Source organism: Euwallacea fornicatus, chromosome 9, assembly GCF_040115645.1.
Source record: "Euwallacea fornicatus isolate EFF26 chromosome 9, ASM4011564v1, whole genome shotgun sequence".
Lineage (NCBI taxonomy): Eukaryota > Metazoa > Arthropoda > Insecta > Coleoptera > Curculionidae > Euwallacea > Euwallacea fornicatus.
Window position 1 is genome coordinate 1,444,249 of NC_089549.1, and position 26,032 is coordinate 1,470,280.

The 26,032-nt window shown below is 37.1% G+C and overlaps 1 protein-coding gene and 1 long non-coding RNA gene across 11 annotated transcripts in view; one reads left to right on the forward strand and one right to left on the reverse strand.

Annotated features, from left to right (window-relative positions):
• pico overlaps positions 1–26,032 on the forward strand; it is a 137,184-nt gene that overhangs the window by 104,374 nt on the left and 6,778 nt on the right. For 5 of the 7 annotated variants that reach the window (XM_066286155.1, XM_066286156.1, XM_066286151.1 and 2 more), the window contains 3 exons: positions 21,852–22,050; positions 24,269–24,507; positions 25,358–25,592. In XM_066286155.1, the coding sequence (XP_066142252.1) occupies positions 21,852–22,050; positions 24,269–24,507; positions 25,358–25,592 (673 nt within the window). Of the gene's footprint in view, positions 1–7,252; positions 7,307–13,774; positions 13,905–21,851; positions 22,051–24,268; positions 24,508–25,357; positions 25,593–26,032 lie in introns of those variants that run through there. The other 2 variants (XM_066286152.1, XM_066286158.1) reach the window with 2 other exon arrangements.
• Positions 1–26,032, reverse strand: part of LOC136341318 (uncharacterized) — a 58,483-nt gene that overhangs the window by 22,579 nt on the left and 9,872 nt on the right. The window lies entirely within an intron of this gene.

Consider the following 26,032-nt stretch of genomic DNA (forward strand, 5'->3'; position numbering starts at 1 on the left):
GTCTATACTCAATCCCTTTTGTCCAACAAGATAAAGATGACAATCCCGTTTCCTCTTCCTTTCCACTACACTGTTGGAGTATTTCCAAGAATTGTGATTTTTTTTCTTTTTTTATCTTTTTTTTGTGTATATTTGATTGAATTGTAGAGAGACAAGGTAAAACAACATTATGTCGCCGACAGAAGGGCTGATGAGGCCGATAGTAATTTTTTTAAGTGAATAACGATTTTCTATTACCATGGAAATACTGAAAATTACCCGTAGAACACAAAATCGGAGTTAGCCAAAACAATCACTTATTGGCATAATTATTACTTAGATGCAATGTCAATAATTTTAACAATAAATTATGCTTCTCCCCTCGTGTGTTTAGCCAATACAGTTTTGTCCGACTTCATAACTGAATAGAACTTCCGTTCGTCACTTGTGTGATAAACCGACGAAAATCTCCAGACATTTACCCTAACATGGTAATTTCAATATCGGAACAATATAACGGATCCCACTGCTGCTGAAGTTGACTCCTTGATGGCGAGAGCAATGGGAATTCCTCCCTTAATAGCTCCAATTTCTGCAGATTAGTGGTCTTTCCTATGAAGCACTGTGCTATTGTAGAAATTATGCCAGAGCATGTGCAAATTGCGATTTAGATCCTAGAGGGATTTCCAGGAGACTCTATTGATGTTTCGTGTGATTACAGTTGCGGCGAAGGCGTTTGGGATCACTTTTATTAGTTTTGTAAATATCGAAATGTGACTTGAACGCGCTTCTAAAATTTAACCTCCCTATTATAGTTTTCATCTTCCTTTACGTTGTTATCGAGTTTCTTATTTAGCCTCGAAAATACCTTATAGATAGAGTATTCACCCGGAATTCCAATCCCTTCGAGGCACAAGCTATTTATTCCATTTTTCGATAAACCGTTTCGAGTGGCTTTATAGAAATACTCGAGCATGGATCTTCAGCTATATTAAAAGAAATTTTACGGGCTAAAGCGTATTATAACCGTTGGCAATAAAAGGTTTCCGGGTCATCTTTTTTTATGTTTTTTCAAAATAAAATACTGGATAAAATGCAATTTTAAATCTTGGTGGTTTATCGAGACTGCACTATTTATAGCCATATGGACACTTTATGGTTTATCGAGGCCACGCTATTTACAGCCATATAAAATAAGTGTTTTCCAGTGGCATTAGATATACAGGGGGACTTAAAATAAAATTAATTTGAACGGTCCACACATCTACGAATCTAGATTTTGATTAACTTTCTACAGATTCAATGAAGGGCCAGTCGGCTGTTAATTTACAGCATGCACTCATTTGCTCCGTTAAGCTACTAGAATTTCATTAACCAATGGTTAGTCGAATCTGAAGCCAAATCTACTATCGACTAAACAACATTTCCATGTTGTTTGTTTAGGTTTTGACACACTTTAATAAACTTCTCTCTTTCCATGATACACTGTTTAGGTAACTGTATTCACATTTCAATCATCAAGTATATGAGGCCTTTTGTGTACATTGACTATAACAGAACAAGAAGACATTTCGAAACCTTTTCATGAGGAGACTTTTAAGGAAGTGGCAAAAGTGATGGTAAATGGCCTGGGAACGACTACAGCTTTATTCATTCCTTGCGATTTTGTTTGTTGACTTTTGTTGTTTTCCGAAATTGTATGTGGAAGTATAATGTTACGTTAGGGAAACGAAAATATGGAATTCGCAAAGTAAATATCGTCTCGGTGCACGTTGGAAGAAATGCAGGGTTCTTGTTTACGTGCTGCAGAAAGATAAAACCTTATTACAGATAAATAAAAAATGGTCGGAAATGCTTGAGAAGGTGCCTTCAGCATCAGCAATTATTTCTGCTCAAAGTAGCAGATTCCAAACTATTGTGTATTGCATCCATCACGACTACCGCACAAAACGACACATCTGTCGACACTACGTTAGCAAATTCCTCACTAGTTGCTGCAGATGTTCCAAACTAATATACTGAAAATAATTCAATTACTCGTATTGTTGCTTTATTGACGACACAACATTTAAAGTAACCATTCGGATTTCGACAAAACGTGACACTAACGCACCATATTTCGATATGAAGTCGGGAAGACTACGGGGTGTCCCAAATAAAGTCGCATTGGAATAATTGAAACTGTAAAAGTTACAAGGTGAATCAAATTAGAAAACAATGCGCATTTCTCCGCCCGTCCAGAGGATGTCCTAAAATTTAAAAACGTACAGGATTTGTCGAAATATAGGGAAAAAATTTCAATTGTGGTTTTCGAAAATCGTGAGTTATTAATTATTTAAGAAAACCGTTTGGGGGAATTCTGCGAAAATTGGCAGTTCTCGATTGTCGACAATCGAACCCGTTGAATCGCCTACCGTTTCCATAATCCCCATGGAACCCACGTTATTTGGAACACCCAGTACATTGAGTCGAGTGTGATCTCAATGCGTTAAACTAATTTGCTCTCTTATCATTTGATTAATTTTAACATTAGATATATTTTTGATCCGCGACAACAAAGATCATTTGACCGAACTTCTTAACAATAGGAATTTAGTGTTTTTAGCAACCACTGCAAAGTCCCGTCGACACGTTCTGGTAGGCATCAAAATAGCAATTTTATGTCAGGGTTTTTTCATCAACGAAACCACACAGAAGCTCATCTATTTTTATGTGGTCCATCATTAAAAGGTGCCATGAATATGCAACTTTTGCTTTCTCAAATGTTCGTGTTTCTATACGCACATTGTTGCATTGAGATACGCGAATGGTTTGTTGTTTCATCGTTTGTTATTCGATTAGAGCCGGGTAGACACTTGTGTTATTCTCCCATCCTGTGCGTTAAAGTAACGAAATTTTTTTTCAGCTTTAATTGTTGTAAGGCTGTGAGACCAGTGCTAAAGTACTTTAATCTGCTTGGTAAAATTTGAAGTTTATGTAGGACAAGTGATATTTCCAGTAAGTAAATGCCTATTTCACCATATAAATAATGAACGTTCCGGAAGCACATTAATGGTTTTCATTCGGCAACTGAATGCTGTTGCTATCTACAATAAACTAAACTTATTTTATTTTATAACATGTTGCTGTGTGCGTTTATCGTGCCGAAAGAGACGGATCACTGACTGTGGCCTAAACGGTTTCGAAATTTTTGTAGATTGAAATACATCTGTCTGGAACCCCAACTTACCATCGTTGTGGAATAGAATCGATCACAAAATTTTTGGATTTAATTAAGTGACTAAATGTATTCCGGGGCAAGGTGGCTAACGTCTCCCGTGGTCACCACCCTGACCCTTTTTTTTCTTGCACTGAACTTCAAGAGTGTCCTGTCATTCAGATTACTACAAAGGTTAGTTGTCGGTCAGCTTATGCGTGTAAAGTATGTACTTTTTTTTCTAATTTTTGAACGCTACTGTTCGTTGAACATGAGGATCCTTTTGAATATTTTTTTTTTATTTGGAAATTCCCTGCACCGCAAGCTTATTTCTTTATCATACAATCCAAGAAAAGGGACGTTTCTCTCTAACAGGTCACTTAAATGCGACCGTTGCTGCAGTTGAACACCATTTGTCTAAGTTCCAAAATTCGAGAAAGAATGCCCGCTTTCTAGTTGCGTCACTCAGATGCGAATTTTCCCGGACAAACACAATTTTTGCGCCTCGCAAAAATCCACAAAAAACAAACTGCGCCGCCGACGTCACATAAGTGCGTGGAAATGTTCGTAGAGCGCAATGCGATTTTGGCAAATTTCAAAACTCGTGATGAAATGTCTGAGGAACGTCATTTTTTTCCAAAAATTTGAAACGAAACATTTGAAGATATGCAATTTCACTTATGAGAGCGGGTGTTGAACAAAAAAAAAAGCTACGTGCTTGATTGTTTCACAAGTAGGTCTTATTCTGTACTGTGGATTTAAATATTTGCATTTTGATTTAGAATATCGCTACATACATGTTTTCCCATTTCAGCAACTTTTCCGTACGTCGATATTACAAAATCATGCCATTGCATCGCCTTCAGGTTATCGATTTCAGATTTATCGACCACAGCTAACACAGCTGCTACAATATCTCTAGACTAACTGCCTTTTACTTACTTCCTTTGAACGTTTCGTAAAACAATGTGTGGGTATAGTTTATATTCATGTCGTATACCAGTATTTTGCAATAGACTCATATTTCTTCAATTTCCATTAGGTAGGTTTATCGGAAATCGAGCCACAGTATTTCGATTTCGAGATAATGCATTCAAAGGGATTTGACTGGGAATGAATATTGATTTGAGAGTTACTAAAATATGTACGGAAAGTTAATGGAGGTCCGTAGGCCGTGATGCTGAGTGAAAACTTTACTTCCTATATGATATAGCGCGAAACTGGTAGCGGTAAACTGGCACATTAAAGAAGAACAAAAAAGTTGCATAAATTATCTACTATTCCTCGCTGGGAGTCAACTCAAATTCTATCAAATCTCAGGAAATTAATTGAATCAATAGCTTCAAAGTTTCGCCCAACCAAATTCCAATTAAACTATGATTGAAGGAATCGCTTTGATATTCTGCCTGGTTGGATTCTAATGGTTCTGTAAATCTAAGTGGATTAGCTATCAGGATTAAGCAAATTTAATTTTGGTTGGTTTAACGTTTAAAGTCAGTGATTTTATAAGGAGAATTATGTCAAGATGAAAAGTTCATATGTACCTTAGTAGATTAACCAAAAATTTGAGTCTAACGTAATATGATTGATAGTCGAGTTGCGAAACGTAATAATACTTGAAGATTGTTGGGATCTAATTTATTACGTACGTAAATGAATATTACCGGGGAAACTGTTCAGAGGACGTAAAAAGCATTTTATACGCGCGAGCGAGCATATGAGATGCATTTTCAGCAATGGGAATAATGAAATAAAGTATTAGCAACGTTCGCAGAAACACGGGTGGTCTTTTCCCTAAGTTGACTATTTCAATTTTCCACAATTCCCAAAGTTGGCCTAATATTTAAGAACAGCTTCCCGTTATAAAACTAAATTTTACACAACTTCGCAGTCGTGTTGAAATTTAAATAGGATTCTCGCACCATAAAACTTTCATTACTTTTATTCCAATTACAAGTTTACTCACCCATTGACCGAGCATAGATATTCCTTATAAAAGCGACCGTTTATTTTCTTTGTGGTTTCACAAAGTCATTGGTTAATAATGAAGTCTCAGCAAGACTGGAATGCAAATTAGATTTTCTAGGGATTTTCAGGATGCTAACTGCTAGGGCCGTTCGGTTTTATATTTGGAAAATATTCATAGTATAATGGGAAATCCTTATTTGCCTTCAAAGCGGTTAAAACAATATTATGAGCTTATGAGATTTTCTGTTTCAATCAATTTTTTATTAAGTCGATTTGTAATGGTAAATATTTTTATTGAATATTTGTATACTACCGCTTTGAACGTACAGGGTGTCAGTTACGTATACTGATGAGCTCTAAGGGACAAATCCCGTCGATAGAAGGCGCCGCATATTATCTTTTACCGGAATTTAAATAACAATAACTTTTTTATAACTTACTGTCTGTTATTTTTACCGTTAAACGATAATCTTAGTATTTCTCGCTGAAAGCAATCGATGTGGAAAAAAATGGGTTTCAAGTTTTAACTGTTACTTTTAAAATCACAAAATGTACTTCGTAATTTGGCTCAATAGCGCTAACGCGCAAGGAAAGCATTGTACCAAAATCGATTTCCATGGCAACAAAATCAGAAAATTTATTGGCAGTATTAAAATTAACTATTAAGAAATGCACATATCAACAACACCATTAAACTGAATAACAACTTTCTCTTCGTTCCTTCAATCAGCATTGATGTACCCGCCCACTCTGACTTTTTGATTTTCTACCATGGACCAGGCAAAAAAATTTTTTTTGGGTGACTCGTAAAACTTTCGAACATCTGTAGATGCAGGAACGAAAATTTAGTGCGCGTAAAAAATTTCAGCGAATCCACAGAAATCATTGAAGGGGGAGTTCCCTAAAACTCCTCAAACTGAAAACGAACTCAATTGGGCGCAAAATTATTTTTGGTAAAAGCGAAAACACTCGAAGCTCCGTAAATACGAAAAAAAAAAAAACAAGAATTCATCGTGAATCCAGCAAACCCTTCGGAAACGTATAAAATCTGCGGACGACCCGTTTGTTGGTCCTCTGTTGTGGGAAATTAAGGGTGTTAAATTATTGTACATTCGTTACAGACTTTCGCAAATACATATTTCAAATTTTTACATTTTTATACGGCTGCAGCATCCTCCTAAAGCTGAAAATTGCTTTCTTATGAATGCAAGCTCACCTTAATTCTGCAACTCGGTAGATAATATAATTTTGCTGAGTAGCGTGGTCGTTTTCAGCATTCTAATTGCCCATTTGTAAACAGCAAACGGCTCAAAGTCTGGATAATCCATCGGAAGCAAGAAATATTATACACAATAAGGATAAATAAAGGACCAACGTAGGGCTCTGCGGTTTGTGGCAGATGTGTGGTTTTGGAAACAACGTGATTAATTGCTGTATTTCCCAAAGTAATTAGTTAGTTCCGTACAGTTAAATAATTGAAGTTATGTTACTCTAGTAGATATTCAGAAACGGGTCACCATGTCAACCCTTACAAAGGTCGGGCACTTTCTTGACTGACACAAATTTGTAAGTGGTTTCGAAATAATGTAAATCTAGGAAAATTTAAATTTTATAGCCGCTCTTAGGGAAAAATATGTAAATTCCTTCTTGAGAAAAACAACCAAACTGAATTTTAAAGCTGGATAATTCAGATGAGGAATGGGCCGAGATTTGAGTCTAGCGAGATTAATGTTATTACTTGAGGAGATTACGCTTCCTTTTTTAAAAGAAAAATCTCTTGATCTCGACAATTCATTCGCCACAAGATTGCACTTCGTATGGTATTACTGTTTACGACTGGTGCATGATGTAATGGTTATGTCTGTGTATACTTAGATCAACACCGGACATAACGGTTATTAACTGATCGCAATTTATATTGTTGAGCCAAAATGTCATTGTGTAGTAGACGCATATAATCAAAGTGAATGAGCTTTACCGTATTCATGATATGTAGGAGTCGAGCTACATTCATTTCAATTGTCGTTTGCTTATTGTAAAGTTGTACGTTTCTATTCATATTTATGATTGAACGGAGATGTTCTAAAGATTTTTTTAAATTTGTTCCAGGTATGTAGTAACAACATCAACGAAACAATCCCAGAGCAGGAATACTTCATTGCCGTGAGTAATATCTAATTGTCTTTATTCTTTTGAAACGACCCAATTTTACAAGAAAGTACAGGATTGTAAGTCGTTTTAAATTGAAGTAAATGCAATAATCCGCATTTCCTCCGAACCGAATGATCATTTCGAGACCTCTTTTCATTTAAACGAGTCAATAAAAAACTGAAAATACAAAGGAAACTGAATAATAAAAGTAAACGGCTGTATTTTACCTTCCGTTTCACATGATCAATTTTTCTTTATTTGAAGAAAAACTTTTAGAGATATTTCAATATCACGGGAAACTTCGATATTGAAAAAGATAAAATGGGTAAATTATTAAAGTTAGTTTTGCTAGGGATTTCCGGGGGGAGAATGAGCGATCAATTGCACCGGATTTCGAAAAATGTATGAAAGTGGAGAGTTTTTTCCCATCGACAGTATTCCACGTATGTGTTTTGTAAATTCCACCGTTTGAGAACCACTGTAGGGTGTGATTTCCTCTGGCCCAGTCGAAAGTTCCGAATTTTCGATACAGGAACCGGTCATCAAAGCTCTCATTAAATATACTGGTACGGACGACGGAAGGGAATCGGTTGACAAAACTCAAGTGATGGGTGAACAACTGTGTGAATTTTTTACCAGTAAACATTTCTTATTGAATTAGCCCTGCATAAATTCGGCCCACTGCATAACTAAAACTCCATAGGGTAAATTTTAGTTTGCAATGAATAATTGTAATGAATTTACGCTATCGCGAGTGTGATTGAGGTGGGACAAACGCCACTCCTTATATTTTAGGGAGGACACGTGACGAACAGCGGACATTAACACGAAGTTGGGGGATCGGAGAGGGGTGTGGCACAGAAATAACTTTTTACCCCTTTCAGTAAGTTGTCCTGGGAGTGATGCGATCGCGTGGCGTTAAAACAAAACTTTAGTAAATGGAAAACAGTAAGTGAGGTGCCATCAATGCATACTGACCAGGTCCCATACCGCAACACCGACGTTCCATAATTGGTTGCTATTTTACCGGAACATTAAAAATTCAGTTCCGTAAATAACGAATATTTTTCCATTAAAAGACATACATTTTTATTCCATTATTCAAATTCACTAAAAAATGTTTTCGAAATTTTGTTCAAATCTCAATCTATAACGTAATGTCATTTCTGCTTATAACTGTAACAGTTTCTCTTGGAATTGGGTTTATCGCCTTAAACTCGAATTGTGAAAACATAAACATGTTTAACAATTTCGTTCAGGCCTCGGCCCTTTTCATTAAAAGTTTCTTCGCTTCCAAGGGTTTTTGTCTTTAATTTAAGACGCCGACAAAGCAATTTCTCAGATCTTTCCGGATGCTTTTCTTGAATAAACGTCAGTTCGAATTTTTTAAATGTTTTCGTTCCTGGTTTCGATGCTGCCAACTTCTTTTACGTACCATCGTTCTTTTATGTTATGTAATGTCCCTAAAAACTACATATATTCACACCCGTACTTGCAAAGTCGTAAATCTCCAAAACGAGTCCCGTTTATCTCGAATGTTCAATCTTTCCGAACCCTGGGGAAATCTCCTATCTAGTCCCCAGACTTTGTTCGCTACACTTATTACTACGTTAGGTAAGGTCCGGTAAGGTGAAAAATGCACCCAAAAGTCATTTTTTAAATTACCTTTCGTGAAATAATTGTGAGAATTGCTCATTTTACTGTCTACTTTTCTGTTGTAATATTATGAAAAGGTTTTGCGAGGGAACATTACGAACAGCAAAAACGACGGTAATCTGGTATTTAGAACAAATGGCTGTAATATGTTTTGTTCTCGTTTCATTTCAACCTTTTGAGTAAATTTAGCGTTCCTCTGTTCGGATATTAGTTATTTAATGTCCGGTATTTCTTTGCTCTTGTCGAATATTACAGTGGGAATAATTCGAGTTAATATTCTTTCTCTACTCGTCATATCGAATGTATCTTCAGGCTGTATTTTATTTTAAGAGAGCATTGAACTTCTGACATGTCGCCTCCGCATCAATTCTTGAGAATCATATGTTTTGAGGTTATGCAAACTCTTCGTTAAGTCGGATTTAATGTCGCCACAAATTCGTTATATTTTGGAAAATGTCTAATACATTAAAACACAGTCATTTTTAACTGAGTGCCTCCATGGCACCCGTTCGCTCGTGGTCCGTCCTCATAACAATATCAGTCTTGTCAGAAGCAAAATAGTGTCAGAAATTAAACTTTGTCGGCGTTATTTTTACTGCATATTATGACCAGACCTAATATTTTTCATATTAGATGGGGACGATATACCAGAATTTTAATGGCTCGTGTGAAGAAAAGAATACGGTAACGATGTAATATTTTTACGTTATAAAGCGAGCCAACAGTGGTATTATGTATACTGTGTTTAAAGTATAATAAAGAATTTGACAACGGTTTCCGGTATGGCTAGAAGTACAGTCATGTTGAAAATCGAAACTCACACCAGCCCTTGCGTGAACCGTCTATCTCTAAATAATTTTAAACTATTCAAAATTTACGAGAAAATAAAGGTTTTCCAAAAATTATGAATAAAATATAAAATAATTATTATTGCACAATTAAAAATAAACAAATTTAATACTCGTGTAATTTCCGCTATTGCCTGGGACTCGTGTTTAAAGAGTTTGCTTTTATCTGCTGTTGTGTAAATACCTACCACCCACCAAGTGCGGAAAGTGATATTTTACCGCGCACTGATTGCAGTTAACCAAACGACATGAAGCGGAATTCGGTCAGCAACACAGTGCGGTATTGACACAGTTTCACACGTGTTGCTCACTTTTTGAGATCAGTCTATAGGTTTGGGTATTACCTGACGTTGCTGTCAAAGGGGAAATGACGTTTTGTCCAGTTTCATTCCCCAATTTTTAGTTTCTCCATTGCGTTCGAGAGTTTTCAGTGAGTATGTATAGAGTTCCGCTGCGAGCTTCGGATGATGTGAGAACCTGTTTTCTAAATTCTCGATTTTCATTGGCTCTACGTAAATAGCTTATCTATGCTTACAATACGTTGTTCGATACTTCAGGTTAACTTTAACCATACCTGTTCCATATATGTATAAACTGCTCCTTATCTACGAACAGGTTTGATTAATTTTTTAACGACATGTTACATGAATTTATAAACAGAGCGTTGAAGGGATTTTGTTACTTACAAATGTTATCTTCACCTCTGTCACCTGATAAATTCCGCATTATATCGATTTTTTACAAAACATCAAATTGTCCTTAAAATAGTTATTTTGCAAGTAAGTGCGAGGAGTGATACTCTAACGTACGCAACTGCTGTTAGATAAGCGGGCAAGTGCGAGAAGCACATTTTACTGTAAAGTGGCTTTACCGCACTAATTTTCGTGCTCACTAGTGTGGGAAAGAGGATCAAGTAAATCGAGGTCGGGCAAGCCTTAAAGTGTGGGAAATGCCTTTTTCACAACAGTCGGAAACATTAGTTTTGCCATGATCATATTTTGTCTTCATATACTCTATTTAAAGAACACGTGTCACCAATAACTTTCAAATAAGTGCCTCTATCCGGCAATAACACTTGTTCTTGTTTCCCGCGCTAGTGTCGGAAAGTACAACTTCTCACACTCAGATGTATGCGGAAAAATTGCTTCTTCCGACTCGAATACAAAATCTAGTGTAAAAATGAGATTGCGAGCAGGGAAAATGATTGACGTCAGGTTCGCAGTTACATAATAGTTATATACATGTGTCTAGTTCATTAATTTCGTTTTATGTTTATTGTATGCAGAACTGACAAATTTCAGTTTTGATCTTGATCTTCTAATTTCAACATTAACAACTGTGACGGGCAAAATTAATAGCAATACTAATATTTAACCCCTACTGGCAGGCTTACAACTATTATATTGTCATGTTGCTTATTCGTTATCAGCACCAGCCAGCTGTATATTTGTCAGGACTAACTTTCATTTGTTTACATAATAGGGCAAACCATTTAGGCCCGTTTGCCTTTCAGATAACAAACCGCAAACTTATGTTTGGATTTTCGATAAAACATTGAAGTACGGCTTATAAAATTGTACCGCATCATTCTGAATGGTGCACATCGAATTGAAATTTGAAGGGAGGAAAGTAGGTAGATACCTATCTTTACTCTGCAAATCACTTCGTATTTTGAATAATGAGGTTCAGAGACGTAACATAAATCTCAGTAATGATTATTCTAAATTAGCTTATAAAAAAATACCGAGTTATGTGCCGTAAACTAGAATTAATGGGATTAGATCATCGAATCAAGTATTCCTTCATTCAAAAATTCATGAAGCTCTAACACAGGAAGCAAACAATTGTTGCTTTCTCATTGTCCTAGTTCTGAAACATAAAACAAGCCAATAGCCGATGTATTTTTGGAAATCAAATCATTCTCTCCATCCGTTCGATTAAGCAATTTAATTTCCTGTATTTACCGAATGCATTAAAAATTGGATTTTTGGGAAATCATATTCATTAATCAGTCCAATTTATTTTCATTCCTCCTACACAATTATTTGGAGGTAAGTACAACAGGGGAGGATCAATAGAAAGATATGTAATCACGGGTTCCTTGAAGCCGAAATAAGCGAGTAAGTAATAAGCGACCATACACATCTCCACTAAGTAAATGTAGAAGGGAAGATGAAAAGGAAATATGCTTCCTTTGCGGGAAAGCGCGGTTTAGAGCTTAATAATATATTTGATATCATATAGGGAAATTATTTCGACTAAGAGAAATGATAACAGGTTAAATGGAAAATGTAAGGTCTAGTATTTAATGGATGCCTTTCGTAACATTTTCCATTAATTTGCGGGAAATATGAGGTTTCCAGAATTGTTCTCGCATTTTGCTGTTTCCGACATACATCAAGATGGATTCTTGATTGATACACATAAATTCAGACCGAACATCAAATTCACTAAATTTTCGCTTTTGCATTCACACCTTTTCGCTGCTCTTGAAATTCAGATTCTGCCTGCTTCGGTTTTCAGACCACACATACGAGCAGCGACCGTCGTGTTTTGAGGCATAGACTCGACTACTTTTAAAGAAAACTTTCTTTTCCATTAAAATCACTAGTGCGATATTTGTATATTCGAAAAATGTGAAAATGCCCAAATATTCTCTCGAGCATTTAGCGTAACAAACTGGCTCTGGACTCGAAGATAAACGTTTATTAAATATGTTATTCTATTTAAAATCGAAAAAAAATGAGAATTTTTTTCTATCATCCGTAAATTCTGAATGGCATTGGCGACTTGTCGCTCACACTAATTGTATTTATTAGATAAGTGGAGACACTTCGATATTATGGTTGACCTCAGGGGTTCGCTTTTTCTCTACTTAACAAATAGTATTGGAACTATGTCTTTTTCCGCTGCACGGTAAAGAAGCTTTTCATGCACGGATGCGGTAAAGTGGCACTTTTCCCCACTTTGTCATTTTTAGTGGTCTGCAAAGTGATATAACTTTTTTCCGATGTTGTGTTGTATCTCTAATGTTTTTCGAGATGTCTACAAAGTGACTGACCAGATATATAGCTAGTGATATATCTATATCACCTCTACCAGCGCGTTCGAAAATGTTTAAGAAAGTTGTCGGAAAACTCATAATGAAATTTCTGGAATAAAAGAGAATTATTGTGAAGTCTCAGCATTGTTTCCGCGAGGGGCATCAACGTTGTAGATTTCCCCCCTCGTTGCTACGTCATGGTAGTCGTGGAAATGAAAGCCAAATGAACGTCAGCGTTGGGTGTTATGAGTGAATAACTTCTCCACAAATTAGCCGCAAACCGATAAATTTTCCTCTAACATCGGAGGTAACCCATCCATCAGGTACATCAGAATGTAATTTTTCCATCGCTCGTTACATAATAGAAATTAAACTGCCTGTTTGAGGTGCTACATCGGTAGGGGACACGGCGTTGCCACATGGTGCTCAAAGTACATAGAAACGTTATAGAAAGTACAGTCGAAAATCTCTACCCACCTCAGTTGCGGAAAGTACCGTTATAAATGACTCTATGCGCATGGCAAAATACTGATATTCACCTGATATGACGTAATTGTTGCACTCTATGATCGCAACTCGACATCCACGTGCCCGATTCCTCCCGATCCCTCCCGACCGCGTGGCTTCCGACAGGAAACGCACCCGCGAAAGCAGGAATACGAGGCAGCAGGATCCCGGGCAGTGTGACGTCACTCTCGGAAAGATCCTGTCCTGTTGTCGAGCGGGCGCAAACCTATCCGTCCACTGACACCATCCTGCCGCCGGCATACGCGAATTCCGAATTGTCAATTGTTACGTATCCCGGTGATACTCACGTGTGTCAATCTCGATTTTTCAAATTTTATCAAGTCCATATTGTTTATTTACAAATCGGTCAATTACAGTGCGGTGACATCGACTGCGATGTGAGGAGGTATTTACGCGACCGAGCAAATTACACCAATTGATAGTCATGTGCATGTAGAGTGAACCAATTTGCCAATTTCTGCAAGGGAAATTGGAAAGAATAAATTCGTTTCCTGCGGGAGTAATGTTCAAGAATTGGAAGTTTGGAAGCAAACAGGTAGGTTGGAGATTGGAGGTTGCTCGGGGTCTGGGGGCTGAGTTACTGGGCTGGAGTGTAGGAAAGGTCATTGTGCTCGCTTGTTTTATGGCCGCTATTGAATTCGCTTCGGGTTGTATTTTAGGTGCAACAATAGGGCTGCAGCAACATTCCTTTGGTTGTCTTGCTGTGGGTATTCGTGTGGGTAGTGGAAAGACGGTTGCTAGTTAAATTGTTGTAAATTTCTTCAACGTATTAGAAAAACGTCTATGTCGCCGTACGAAGTGCTCCTTCTGTAAGGTGCAGTCCCAGACTACCATCAAATCTTTCTGTTCTTCTTCCCGTTCAGAGTCCATTTTCATTCATTCCAACGGAGCCTCTCGGGGCATTACACATTTTCAATCCAAGTGTATGCCAATTTTGTTGGCGACATATTACCAAATCCAAATAATAGAAATCGATATCCAACAAAAAAATCCTGGAATTCATTCGCTCCAGAAGATGTAATTAAATATTTGTTTCGTCATATCGGGGCTTGAAATTCTGTCCAGTCAAAGTGAATGGTTCGCAATGTGAGCCTTTCAGAGTCCGAAGTCAAATTGAGCACGAATTCAAATGAGAATAAATCGATGTTATCGAAACTTGCCTCCATTAAGCATAAATCCCTATATGCAGATTGACTAATTAAGCAATTTCGAAAAAGTTTCAAGTAAAGGAGATTTTGCCGCGTTACTGGCTCTTCCTAGATTGCGTCTCTTACTTATCGCTAACGCGTACTTAACCGGGGAAAATCTAATTGCATTATAGATAGTTAACCCGACATTCAAATGCACTTTTTCCTCTCAGATCGCCAATGTTTTACAGGTTTATTTCTTGGTGCCGATGGTTGCTCCATCGAATCTGAGTTAAGTTAGCAGAAATTTCATGGATGTATATCACTTTCTTCTATTGTAATTTTAATGTGCAGGTTGTTCCAAGTTAAGCGAAAAATGTCTTTTTTGGGCACCCATATGAAGAAATACGAGTTTCGAAGATTATCTTCCAGATGTTTACGAGTATTGTGTATATTTACAAAAGCGTTTTTGCTCCTCGTGGAGTTCTATCTGAATTAACGTTATCCTAGAGTCTAATATATGTATAGGATATTTTATGTGAAGAAACAGGTTTTTGATGTCCTAAAAAGTTGCGAAAATAGCTTTGGTATCTTTTTTTTTTTTTTTAAGTTGAATATATCTTCCATTCCTTTTATTACTTCTACGTTCTCCCTAAAATCAGTAAACGAGCCCAATTCTAAAATTAATTAGAGCCATTCTCTGGAAGTACTACGTTACTCCAAGAAAGACAAATATATTACGCCCCCGCACAAACTTGTCCAAAGACTCGAACAAATTAATTCCGAAGTTAAAAACTCCCACATTCCCCTTTGTTTCTGCTATCTCCCTTACTTCGGCAGGGTGACCCAAATTGATACTTCATCTAAGAACGTGTGTATAAGATTCTTCAATGAAATTTATTGGGAAGTTACCATCACTGCGATATATTTCCAAACAAGTTTTTGCCGAAGGTTTTTGATGAACGTCGCGAAATATCGCCAGCACTAGAGGATGAGCGACTCTTCTCAGCTCTATGATAAATTGTAGTCTATCATTGAATGCATTCAGAGATCAGCGGCGCTTCAGCTCTATTGCAGCGGCCGCGTTTCGCTATAGCTCCGTCTTAAAGCGGTAGAGCGTACTGCGCTTAAGAGTTGCAGTTTCGAATTTTCAGTTTTCGCAAGGCGAAATCACGAGCCACTTGTCAGACCAAATTGTCAGGAAAAAATCGGTCGGCAAATCCAATCTGAGCCACAGAGCTCTACCGCTGCAAGTTCCCGAAGTGCGCCCGTTGCGATTCGATTACTTATATGTGACTCTTTGATTAATTTGTGTGATTTAGGTTTTTAGTGAGTGAACTTGAGTGTCCTCAAATCATGCGAGCTCTGCGGCCACGTAGCCCCGTATTGTTCTTCTGAAACGGAATTACTGCAGACAACAGAAAAAACGGCAAACACAAATAATTTACCCCCTAATGCTTAGAAGTGCAGCAGTCGAAGCATGGTAGTACAAAAACCAGACCGGAAAAGGAGAAAAATCTTTGTGAAGCTAAATTAAAGGCACGCCTCTTTACGTGCTCTCTGATTGTTATCGGTTATCTGTCGAATTCGAGGTTTCCTTTGATAGTCGTTGAGCCGCATTAACAAACGACCTAATGAAACTGCAAAATGTTCCAGGTTTCAAACATCCCTCGTGGCAAATTACATGGGTATTAAATAATGTAGTTCGAGTTCTCCAGCGTTGCTTCTCTAATTGCTCTATTAAATCTTGCATAACAAGGAATGAGTAGGTAACGTGAACTTCCAGGCAAATTCTAGAGTTCAATGAAATTAGACATCATTTAGCCAGCTTAATGAGACACCTCTTATTTCTAATAATACCATTTAAAAGTGCAACGTTTGGGGACGGTGAAACTGATTATTACCTTTACGTGCCATTAACTCAGAAAAATTGCAACTCAGCGCTTGTAAGGAAAGAATTAGGGCTGCATCTTCTTGATCAAATCTGAAGCGGATTAGGTATTAGTTGAGCTCCGTTTTATAATAGACATCAGGGGCTCAACCCACTTTGAAAATGCAATTATGCCATCAGTGGCAGTGAGGAGGACACTAATCAGCAAATTACCGCAAGAAAAATGAGAATGCTTAACACAACACTCTTTCCGAGTGTGGGTCAGATAAGCCTCCCCTTTTCCATTTATTAAATGAATTTAGTCATCAAACCCACATCGAACACGCTTAGATAAAAAAAGGGACATCGCTGAAACAAAACACCGCAGATTGGCCTATATCTTTGGCCCAAAAAAAACTTCCTTCCTAATTTTCTTGTTTGTCCATGGACGCGCTTATTGTTTTAGGAATCGTCTCTACGTTACTTTAGGGTCCACATTTATGTATTCTCGGGTTTAGGAAATTCAATCCTTGAAACTAATGCACTTTAATAAGTTCACCGTCGAGCTCCTGCTCCCAACTTCCTGCACCTGCCGACCCGTCACGTGTTGTCACTTATCACAGCATATCTGTCCTAGCACTAAACCGGAAGTCATTTCTGGGAACTTGAGTCAAGGCCGGGAAGTAAGCAGTGGTATTAGCTTTCGGGAAAATGTTTTTTGGATAAATAACAGAAAAATCCGCATTGGCATTTCTCTCCTATTTTTTTTCTCCACTTTTACGCCTGCATTCACATATTATTCATCTTTTCTCTCTCGGTTCCTCAATATGATTCCGTTCATGAAGCACACCAGGATAGTGTTTGTACGTCGTAGCATGTGGATAAAATTCTAACAGTCAATTCGGGAAATCTTGCCGGCAATAATATGGTACCGATTCTTCGAACCGATTTTCCTGTATATCGCTAGTCTAATCATTCTCTGTGCTCATACCGGTGGAACTTGATGAGATGGCACGTGACCTGGTTGAAAAAATTATGTTCTTCATCGAGCCGATTTCCGATTTCGTCCAATTAACTCTAATAGTGCAGCGTTTGCTGAGTTACTTATGATTTCCCCCCCAACGTTTTTTTTTTTGTGGGAATTGGCTGTGATCTTTAAACGCATATTAATTTTTATTATTTCAAAATCAGTGTGCTTGTTAATAAGCACCATGGCGAACGTTAAAATTTTTTTTATTTTTTGACCATTTTTTGACCAGTTGTATACAAAAATTATACAGAGCGTCTCGTAAGTCAACAATATCCCCCGAAGGGGGTAGATAGACCAACCCAAAATAGTTCGATTCAACTAAACTTGCCTCAGTCCAAAAATTGATAATAACCGAGATGTCATGAGTCAACAGTGAAAAAATAAATCACATTTTCTTTGATGCGCCTCCAATACTTCGAACTAACTTCACGAAATTTTGTATTCGGGAATTTCTTGAGATGATAAATTCAAATTTATTGAAGATTTCGATGTGTTTTCTGGAGGATGCCACAGGCGGTCATTAGGACTCATTTCAACTGCCAAAGCTAATACTCCAATAACTCTTTAATAAGAATTTAATAGACAATAAATTTGCATGCATCATCAGCTTCAGATGCCTTTTTCTCGGAAACGACTTCAATAGGGTATGTATATATTTTTAAGCAGGAACGGTGAGAGAAAAGATTTATCTCGTTCAAAACAACATACACCGTGGCATAAAAAAGTTTCGACAGTTTAATTGAGTCTATGGCGCTTTCTAGACAACACATCAAAATCGTCGGTATATTTGAATTTATCATCTCAAGAAGTTCCCGAATACAGAATTTGATGAAATTTCGTGAAATTAGTTCGAAGTGGCGAAGACGCATTAAAGAAAATGTTATTTATTTTTTCACTTTTGGACACCATGTATCCCAGTTATTATCGAATTTGGACTAAGGCAAGTTCAGTTAAATCGAGTCAGTTTGAGTTGCCCTATCCACCCTTCAAGGAATAACGTTGACTTACGGGTCGCCCTTTACAATGGAGACTCCGCAAAATTACTGAACTTACGAAGTATTCTATTAACATGTAAGAAGTGTAACTCAGATTTTCTTTGAATTCGGTCAAATTCTGCATTAAATGCCGAACAATGATCAAAAGCTAAAGTGGATAGTCGTTTTACATTTTCGAGTTAATTTTAACGCAATGTTTCGACATTTGCCTGCCCCGTGGAAATGCAATTACATAATTTCTTTGTAGCTTAACACTCGAAAAACCGGGTCATTTATATCAACCTAAATTATTCTATAACTTATTACATTTGGAGATACAACAAAATATTCAAAACACAATGTAATGCGGAAGGGAATACCAGGATTACAGGATTAACAAAATGGTAAATGAAGTGTCAAACTCGTAATTTAAAGCCGACAGGAGCGAAGCATTCACGCGGTAAATCCTGGAATTGTATTATACCTGAATCAGGTGAGATAATCATTATTCAGTTTGTGCTGTCTTGTTTTGTCTATGCGAGTCCGAGCTTACAGTCAAATTCGGTAATGCTTTATCCACGCGATATTGTCGGAATTGGACCTGGAGGCGTCAATGGACGTCCTGGGGTGGATATTGTTTTAGACTTTATAACAATCCATTGAAAGTTACGGGGACGTACATATCGCAACTTCTTCGAAACGTCCCTAATCTAAAGCATTTAGAAGCAAATTTTGTGACTTGATGACAAGTGCAACGTGAACTATCGATAATTTTTTAGAAGTTTACATTCTCGCAAATTGAGTTTTATTAAATCTTCAGTTCGGTGGCGGCGAGCGTAATTGCCAAGCTAGTGCAAATTGAAGCGATAATTTACGCTAATGCAATTATTTCAATAATTTTCCTGGTCGCTTTAGAATGAAAACGTGACATAGAAACTGACATATTCCAATTTTTCACTCATATTTTTCGAGAATATGACCCACGACATTGAAACTTTATAGAAATTATTATTTTTATTACATTTGTTACATTATGCCTGAGAATTTTAGGAACTTTCGTAGGTATTGCCTTTTTAACTTCATCCTGCAGCGCTAACACTTTTGAGATTCTAGTTTTGGCATTTACTATATGACATATACCATCAGTGTGTTTCAGGAAAATGTCAAGCTACATGATCCGTTAATAGAAAGCGACATTTTTTTTTATGAAAGTGTACTGAAAACCGTCTTGTTTGTGAATAAGTAGCTTGTTATCTCCCCATTCAGTCTACAACACGTCAATTTTCCGCGGCAAATTGTTCCGCTTTACCATGCATCGTTAAAACGACCCATTGCTGCCCCTATCCAGAGCTCACTATTATTATGCGTTTAAAAAAAGCTCCAAAATATCATTTTTCGTTATGGATTCCTGCGCTTTTTCATACTTGTGAAAACGTTGAACATTAAAAGCATTTTTGTATGGAAAGCGTCGAATTAATTAAGCTGCGTTGGAAAGAGGAAATCTGGATAAGGTTTGATTAATTGTCCGCTGCACTCGCCCATGTATCACGGGGGCTTCGCACTACAGAAATAGCGGAATGAAGCTAATTTTTATTACGAGCTTTTAAGTTATTAAAATGTGCTATAGTGTTTGGGCATATTGGTTTTTTTTCATCCTACGTATTTTTTGTGCAACGAAATTTTCATTTTGTCCATAACCGGGGCAGCAAATTTGATTGTGATGATTTTAATAAGCCAAGTTAAAAATTGGCGTGGAAATGGCAGCTTTTTACCAATGACCGGACAGTTGCGTTTTAGGGAGAGGCCGATTGAGAAACCTGGCAACTTTCTCCAAGATCTTCGAAAGAACCATAGTGGAGGCAGAACGTAACTGTAAAAAGGAGGAACATTGATAATTACCTGAGTTCGCCCGAACAAAGATTTATAAAGATTAAACTCGTCTAAAATAAATTTGTCTAAGACAGCCCGTACATCGTGGCGGTTCGTGATTAAAACACGTTGATTAATTACTGAAAATTTAAGAAGAAAAATGAATTGAAAACGCAATTTTGATTTTGAATTCTGAATCAGCTATTTACTAAAACTAAAATTGGAATATTCCTTTGTAGCTATATTTGAATAAGTAGGTAGGTACAAACTATATAGATTTCGGAGCAGCATTTCGACGACCTCGAAATTGCGCAAGTTTCACAATTTAACCAACTCCGCGTCTCTTTCCACTTACGAGATGGCCTGGCTGGACCTCATTATCTTGGACACAGTATGAACGTCTACATTTTCTCTGGAGTACGCGTTTTTGTATAATTTAATTCCACTTTTGAGAAGCGGGTTGTTGGTGTGTCTTATCTTTGTAATCAGCCTTAGCGCAATTTGTTCTTTCATTTCTATGTGTTGTTTAGGTTTTCCTTTGTATTCGCACCCGCTATGTGACCGTAGTCTAACGATATTGAACACGTGCGCTTCTACACTTTTCGCCAACCATTCCACGATTAAAGAGAATCTCGACTCGTTATTCGTCGAGATTACAAAAGATAAGAACAAAAACTGGCTAATTCAAACTTGGGTTAAGATAATAGCAAAGCTATTCATCCCAACCGTCAAAGGAAGTTTCTACAACTGAACATCTACTTATGTCCCGTTTAAATGGGGAAGTTACTCGGAAAGGTTGCCTCGTTATTCATTTGCCCTTAACCTATTTTTTTTTTAATGGGAACCTTTAAAGGAATGGGCACAATTCGCCTACAATTTCCGAGCTTTCGTGGCTTAATATCCCAATGGAACTGTAGGTATACGTTTTGGAATGTAATTACACAGATGGGTAATAAAAGGGGAGTGTAGGAAAACATACAATTTTCAGTTTTTGCTTTCGTGCGGTTGTCTCCATTATTTATGCACATGCTTCATCACGGTTTTTTTCATTAGATTTATTTGCAAAGCAGGCAATTTGCATAGAAACATGGACGTCAAAGCCAGTAATTGGATCAAAAAGATGATGGTTATTCTTCGTGTAAAAAGTTGTCACGATTCTACTATATTGATACTTAAAGAGAATAAACCTGTAAAATTTTTCACGTGGTGTCTGAGTTCCCGAATTTATTGAAACTACTTAATTTTTCATTCGTGGAGTATCAAAATCAGCTAATTAAACATATCTACACCATATTATTCGCTCTCGACTGTTTAAATTAATCATTTCTTTACGGGAACAAACCATTTGCCTGTACAGCCCGATTTGCAAACCTCTAACTTCAGCAAATTTTATAGAAGTATTGACACTAGTGACAGGTTGTTTCCCGCAACTAATAACCATTTCCACCGTTTTCCCTTCAGAACTGTATCATTACCGGCACCCCAGAACTTATACATCAACTATCGATCTATAATTAACAGGCGGAATTAATGTCTCAGTGTTTGAGCTTGAACTAAGGCCAACATCATAATTTATCAAAGACACACAGTATAAGAGACCTTTTGATTTCAGGGTCTTGACCCTTCAGCACACCTGAGACCCCTGAATTCCGAGATCGCGGCACCTAGGATAGACAGCTATAGGTTTTCTATGGCCAATCTGGAAGATTCACAAGATGTGGATTTGGATGCCATACTGGGCGAACTTTGCGCACTGGAGACAGTTTGCGATCAAGAAATTGGTCACGCAAGAGAGAGTAAACGATTTTCAGGTAAAAGTTATTATTGATTTCTGTAAAATCTTCGGAGAAGAAATTTAGAAGATAAAAAAAAAAAATTATCGACCGATATACGGCAGATACATATTTCGGACTTTCTGATAGTCCAGAATCGGTTCTCTCTTCTGTTGAAACAGACCTCATGGCATGTAAACGTCAATAAACTAATTCAAAGGGCAAGTTTGTGGGGAGTTATTGACGACTTCGACTTCCTCCCGTCTCAGTTAGAGCAAATTTCCAATAATGAGCAAATAAGCAAATGCTTGTTAATTTTTAATAACTCTTCCTCCACTTCCCTCTGTCTAGGTCTCCAAGTCACCTCTTCCAGTTTTCTCTGACTGTAGTGTTGATTATATTTTTGTTTTCAAACCAACGAGATAACAGACAGAGAAAGTTTGGGAATTAGAGTTGTTAAAACTTCGCAAAGCTACGCCGCTTTTGGAAGACTTTCCAGTGTTTGTTAGTTGGGAAAATGTTAGAAGTCTAAGTCTAAAGCGAAATGCAAATAAGGGTGTAAGTTTGCTGTAAAGATAAAATCTTGAGGGGTTATGCAATTATCTGGCTCATGCGGCGATATTAACATAGCTGACATGCATGGGCGATGTAAGGGCTTTATTCTTATTATACATATTGTGTTGTTGTATGCGTGTACGGAATGTCCCAAACAAAGTGACTTACATTATGATGATGAAATGGATATATACGTATAGGATGTGAGAAACAGATGTGCATAACTGTCATGAAATACTGAAATTTCTGGAAACGCTCCGAGTCCGTTTGCTAAAATAACACGAGCTTACTTCCTAATACTGGGCCATTTTAATTCCAGGTAGAGACAAATTGCATTTCCTGCAGAATAGTTTGACACCAGTTAGCGAGTTGCATTAATTCGATTAATTCACTGCATAATACCTGGAAATGAGCAAAGTGCTAAGCGTCCCATTTTATTGCTTTTCGAGTAAAATTAGATTTATCTACTAAATGCGTATTCAGTGTAAAAATAAATTTTACTAAAAAAAGTACAAAATCGTAAGCATATTTGCTTGCAGCTCTAATCTCTGCAAATCCACTATCTGGGAAACTTTTTAATGACATGAACTTTTACGGACATCTCACGGCATTAAAACTTTTCTTCAATTTAGATAATGCCACAACATCAAACAGTGCTTAACGATGAGAAGTTTTTTAATATTGTTAAGTGGTCAAGCGCACCGAAATGATTAAGAAGGAATATTATTATGCATAGGTGGAACTTGAATTACAAATAACACCTTTCTGGTAAACTCTTGATATCCGTCTTCTTTTACTTTATCGAATGTGTTGGCGAACTAAAAATATCCAAAGCTGCAAGTATTTCGCTATTCAGAAGAGCTGCTTAATTTTGGAAATCTATTTTTGGATGTCATACTTGTCTGTTCATTAGGTGTGACCACAGGATCTTGAACTTAAGCTGAAAATAATTTTTATGTTTACATGCATCCTAGCGAAGTCGACCTGCTATTGCGAAAACAAATTTGACTATTAAATTTACAATAACGTTAAAAGCAATAAAAAAATGGACAGTTCAGCAATGTTGTAAGGATTCCTATGGAATTTTTACTGGTCGACAGAAGGGCTTTCTGTTTAAGATGCAGGATGATAGCACTAACTATCTTCAAAAACTACACACATTTCTACGTTAGTTTATTATGAAAAATTGATATCGCACAGAACTCACTTTTCAAGGATGAATTACGGTCCCAATTTTTATACAGTATTATGGACATAAGCTTTCTCGATAATTGCAGAAATTCCAACGTTAATTCCTTAAGAAAGAGGGGTCACGCACCCTCTTCTGAAGGGAAAATATGAAATTACAAGAAGTAACTAAAAGTTTTGAAAGCGAGTTCAAGAAATTCTAGACCTCAAAATAACATCTCAAAGAAACGTGGACTACGTGACATTGTTGATTAGACCCACAGAAATACATAACGTGTTCCAAAATGGTTCTGCCAAACTTAAGCAGATTATGACGACATTGCGGTGAACAATTTTTGCATGGAAACTCCTCAAGGTAAAAATGTGCCAGCTCCTGAGTTATTAATGCTCAAAAGAAAGAAAACTTTTACACAACGATTTTACAAAACAAGATAATTTTGTTTTTTTTTTCTTCCATTATATCCATTATTTCTTTTAGTTATTTGAACGTGAATTAATATTTTTCATTCTACAGATGTTCAAAAGTTGTCCCTTCATGAATCTCGAACACACAGTCGATCTTCATCCGAGACCTCCCGCGGATTGACGGAGGATTCGATTCTCGGGGGCAAAAACGAATCTGGAAGAACTGAATCCCCGGACAACGATTCAGCTTTCAGTGATACTGTCTCTATGTTGTCAAGCGAATCCTCGGCAAGTAGTGGAGGAAGTGGGGCCAAGCCACAAACTTTGAATCTTCAAAACATTCATCAGGTAACTTTATTTCTTCATATTTATATATAAGGTTCTCTGATTATAGTTAAAAATAAATTAAAGCGTAATTTATTAACGATTTGTACATAAATTTGTTATTATTTTTTACGCTTATTGTTATTTCACTTATTTTACCGAAGGCCACTTAGTTCCTATACATATAGTGTGTGGCACAATCTGGGCCATAAAATGCAAAAGAATGAACTCGTTTTCCTTTGTCTAGCTTTTCGTCACAACCTTCTGACTTTTATTGGCACTTTCCGGTTTTTTGCTGTAAATATCATCTCTGACCTTCGGCCTGTTACAATAGAATTATGATCCACATACATAATCATAAATTAATTTAAATGCCTTTGCTTCTAGCAAGATTTATGGTGGGCAACCATATCTTTTCAATTTGCAAACCATTAAGGGATTAGGGAGAATGGACCTTGAAACGTTTATGGTAGAATTCTTAGCTCTAGAATGGGCGAAAATAGTAGCTGTATGATATTTCTTGAATCCCTGCTATTCGGCTCTTTGCAAAAGGCCCTCTCTGACCGTCAATCTCTTGTATATACTTAGTTTGTGGTGGTAGCTGAACCGCGTTAGTACCTTTATTAAAATGATGGTGGTAGACAGTCATCCACGGAGATGCCCTACCTTCAAGGTAATATCCCTTAGCGATAAAAAATCATTGACTAGATAATTTTTCCATAAGGCTAAAGTGGATGGAAAGGAAGCACACCATTATTTCGTAATCTCTCTTGACCTTATTTTTCAAGGAAATTTGATATTTTCGCCCAAAAATTCTGCACTGTTTTCGCTAAGTTGAAACCTTATTTAATTTGTGTAACTGTTTATTTTTCAGGATGATGCGTCGAGAATAAAAGCCGAAAAGATTCGGATGGCGATGGAAAAAATTAAAGAAGCCAACATCCAGAAGCTCTTTGTGAAAGTCTTCACAACCGACGGATCCGCTAAGTCGTTATTGGTGGATGAAAAAATGCTGTGTTCCTATGTGACCAGGTTGTTAGCGGATAAAAACCACGTAAAAATGGATCCCAAGTGGGCCATCGTCGAGCATTTGCCAGATCTCTATATGGGTAAGTCGCAACTGAAAACAGTTTCCAGAAAAGTTTCGAAAGCTACTTTAATTTTAATCAATTTTAAAGTCTGAGCCAGTAGGAAGTGTTGATATTAATTTTCACAAGACACATGTAGTTGTTTACTATTATTTGACATGCTCGTTGGGCTATTGAACTAGTCCCAAAGTCACCGTACATTGCTCAAAGCAATCTAATGAACAATGACAATTGTTGACAAATCGTCATATTGAAGAATGGGACAACGATGTAACATTTACGAATTGGCCACAACAATCACGCAACTTGAATCTCATAGAGCACGTGTGGGACATGTTGCAAAGGCAACGCAATTCGCTCATGGCGTGTGTTCATGACAATTTTTTCCTTCGGTACATTCTCAGAGAGCAGAAACAACTTTTACCACAAGACGCTATAGATAAGATGATATTGAGTATGCC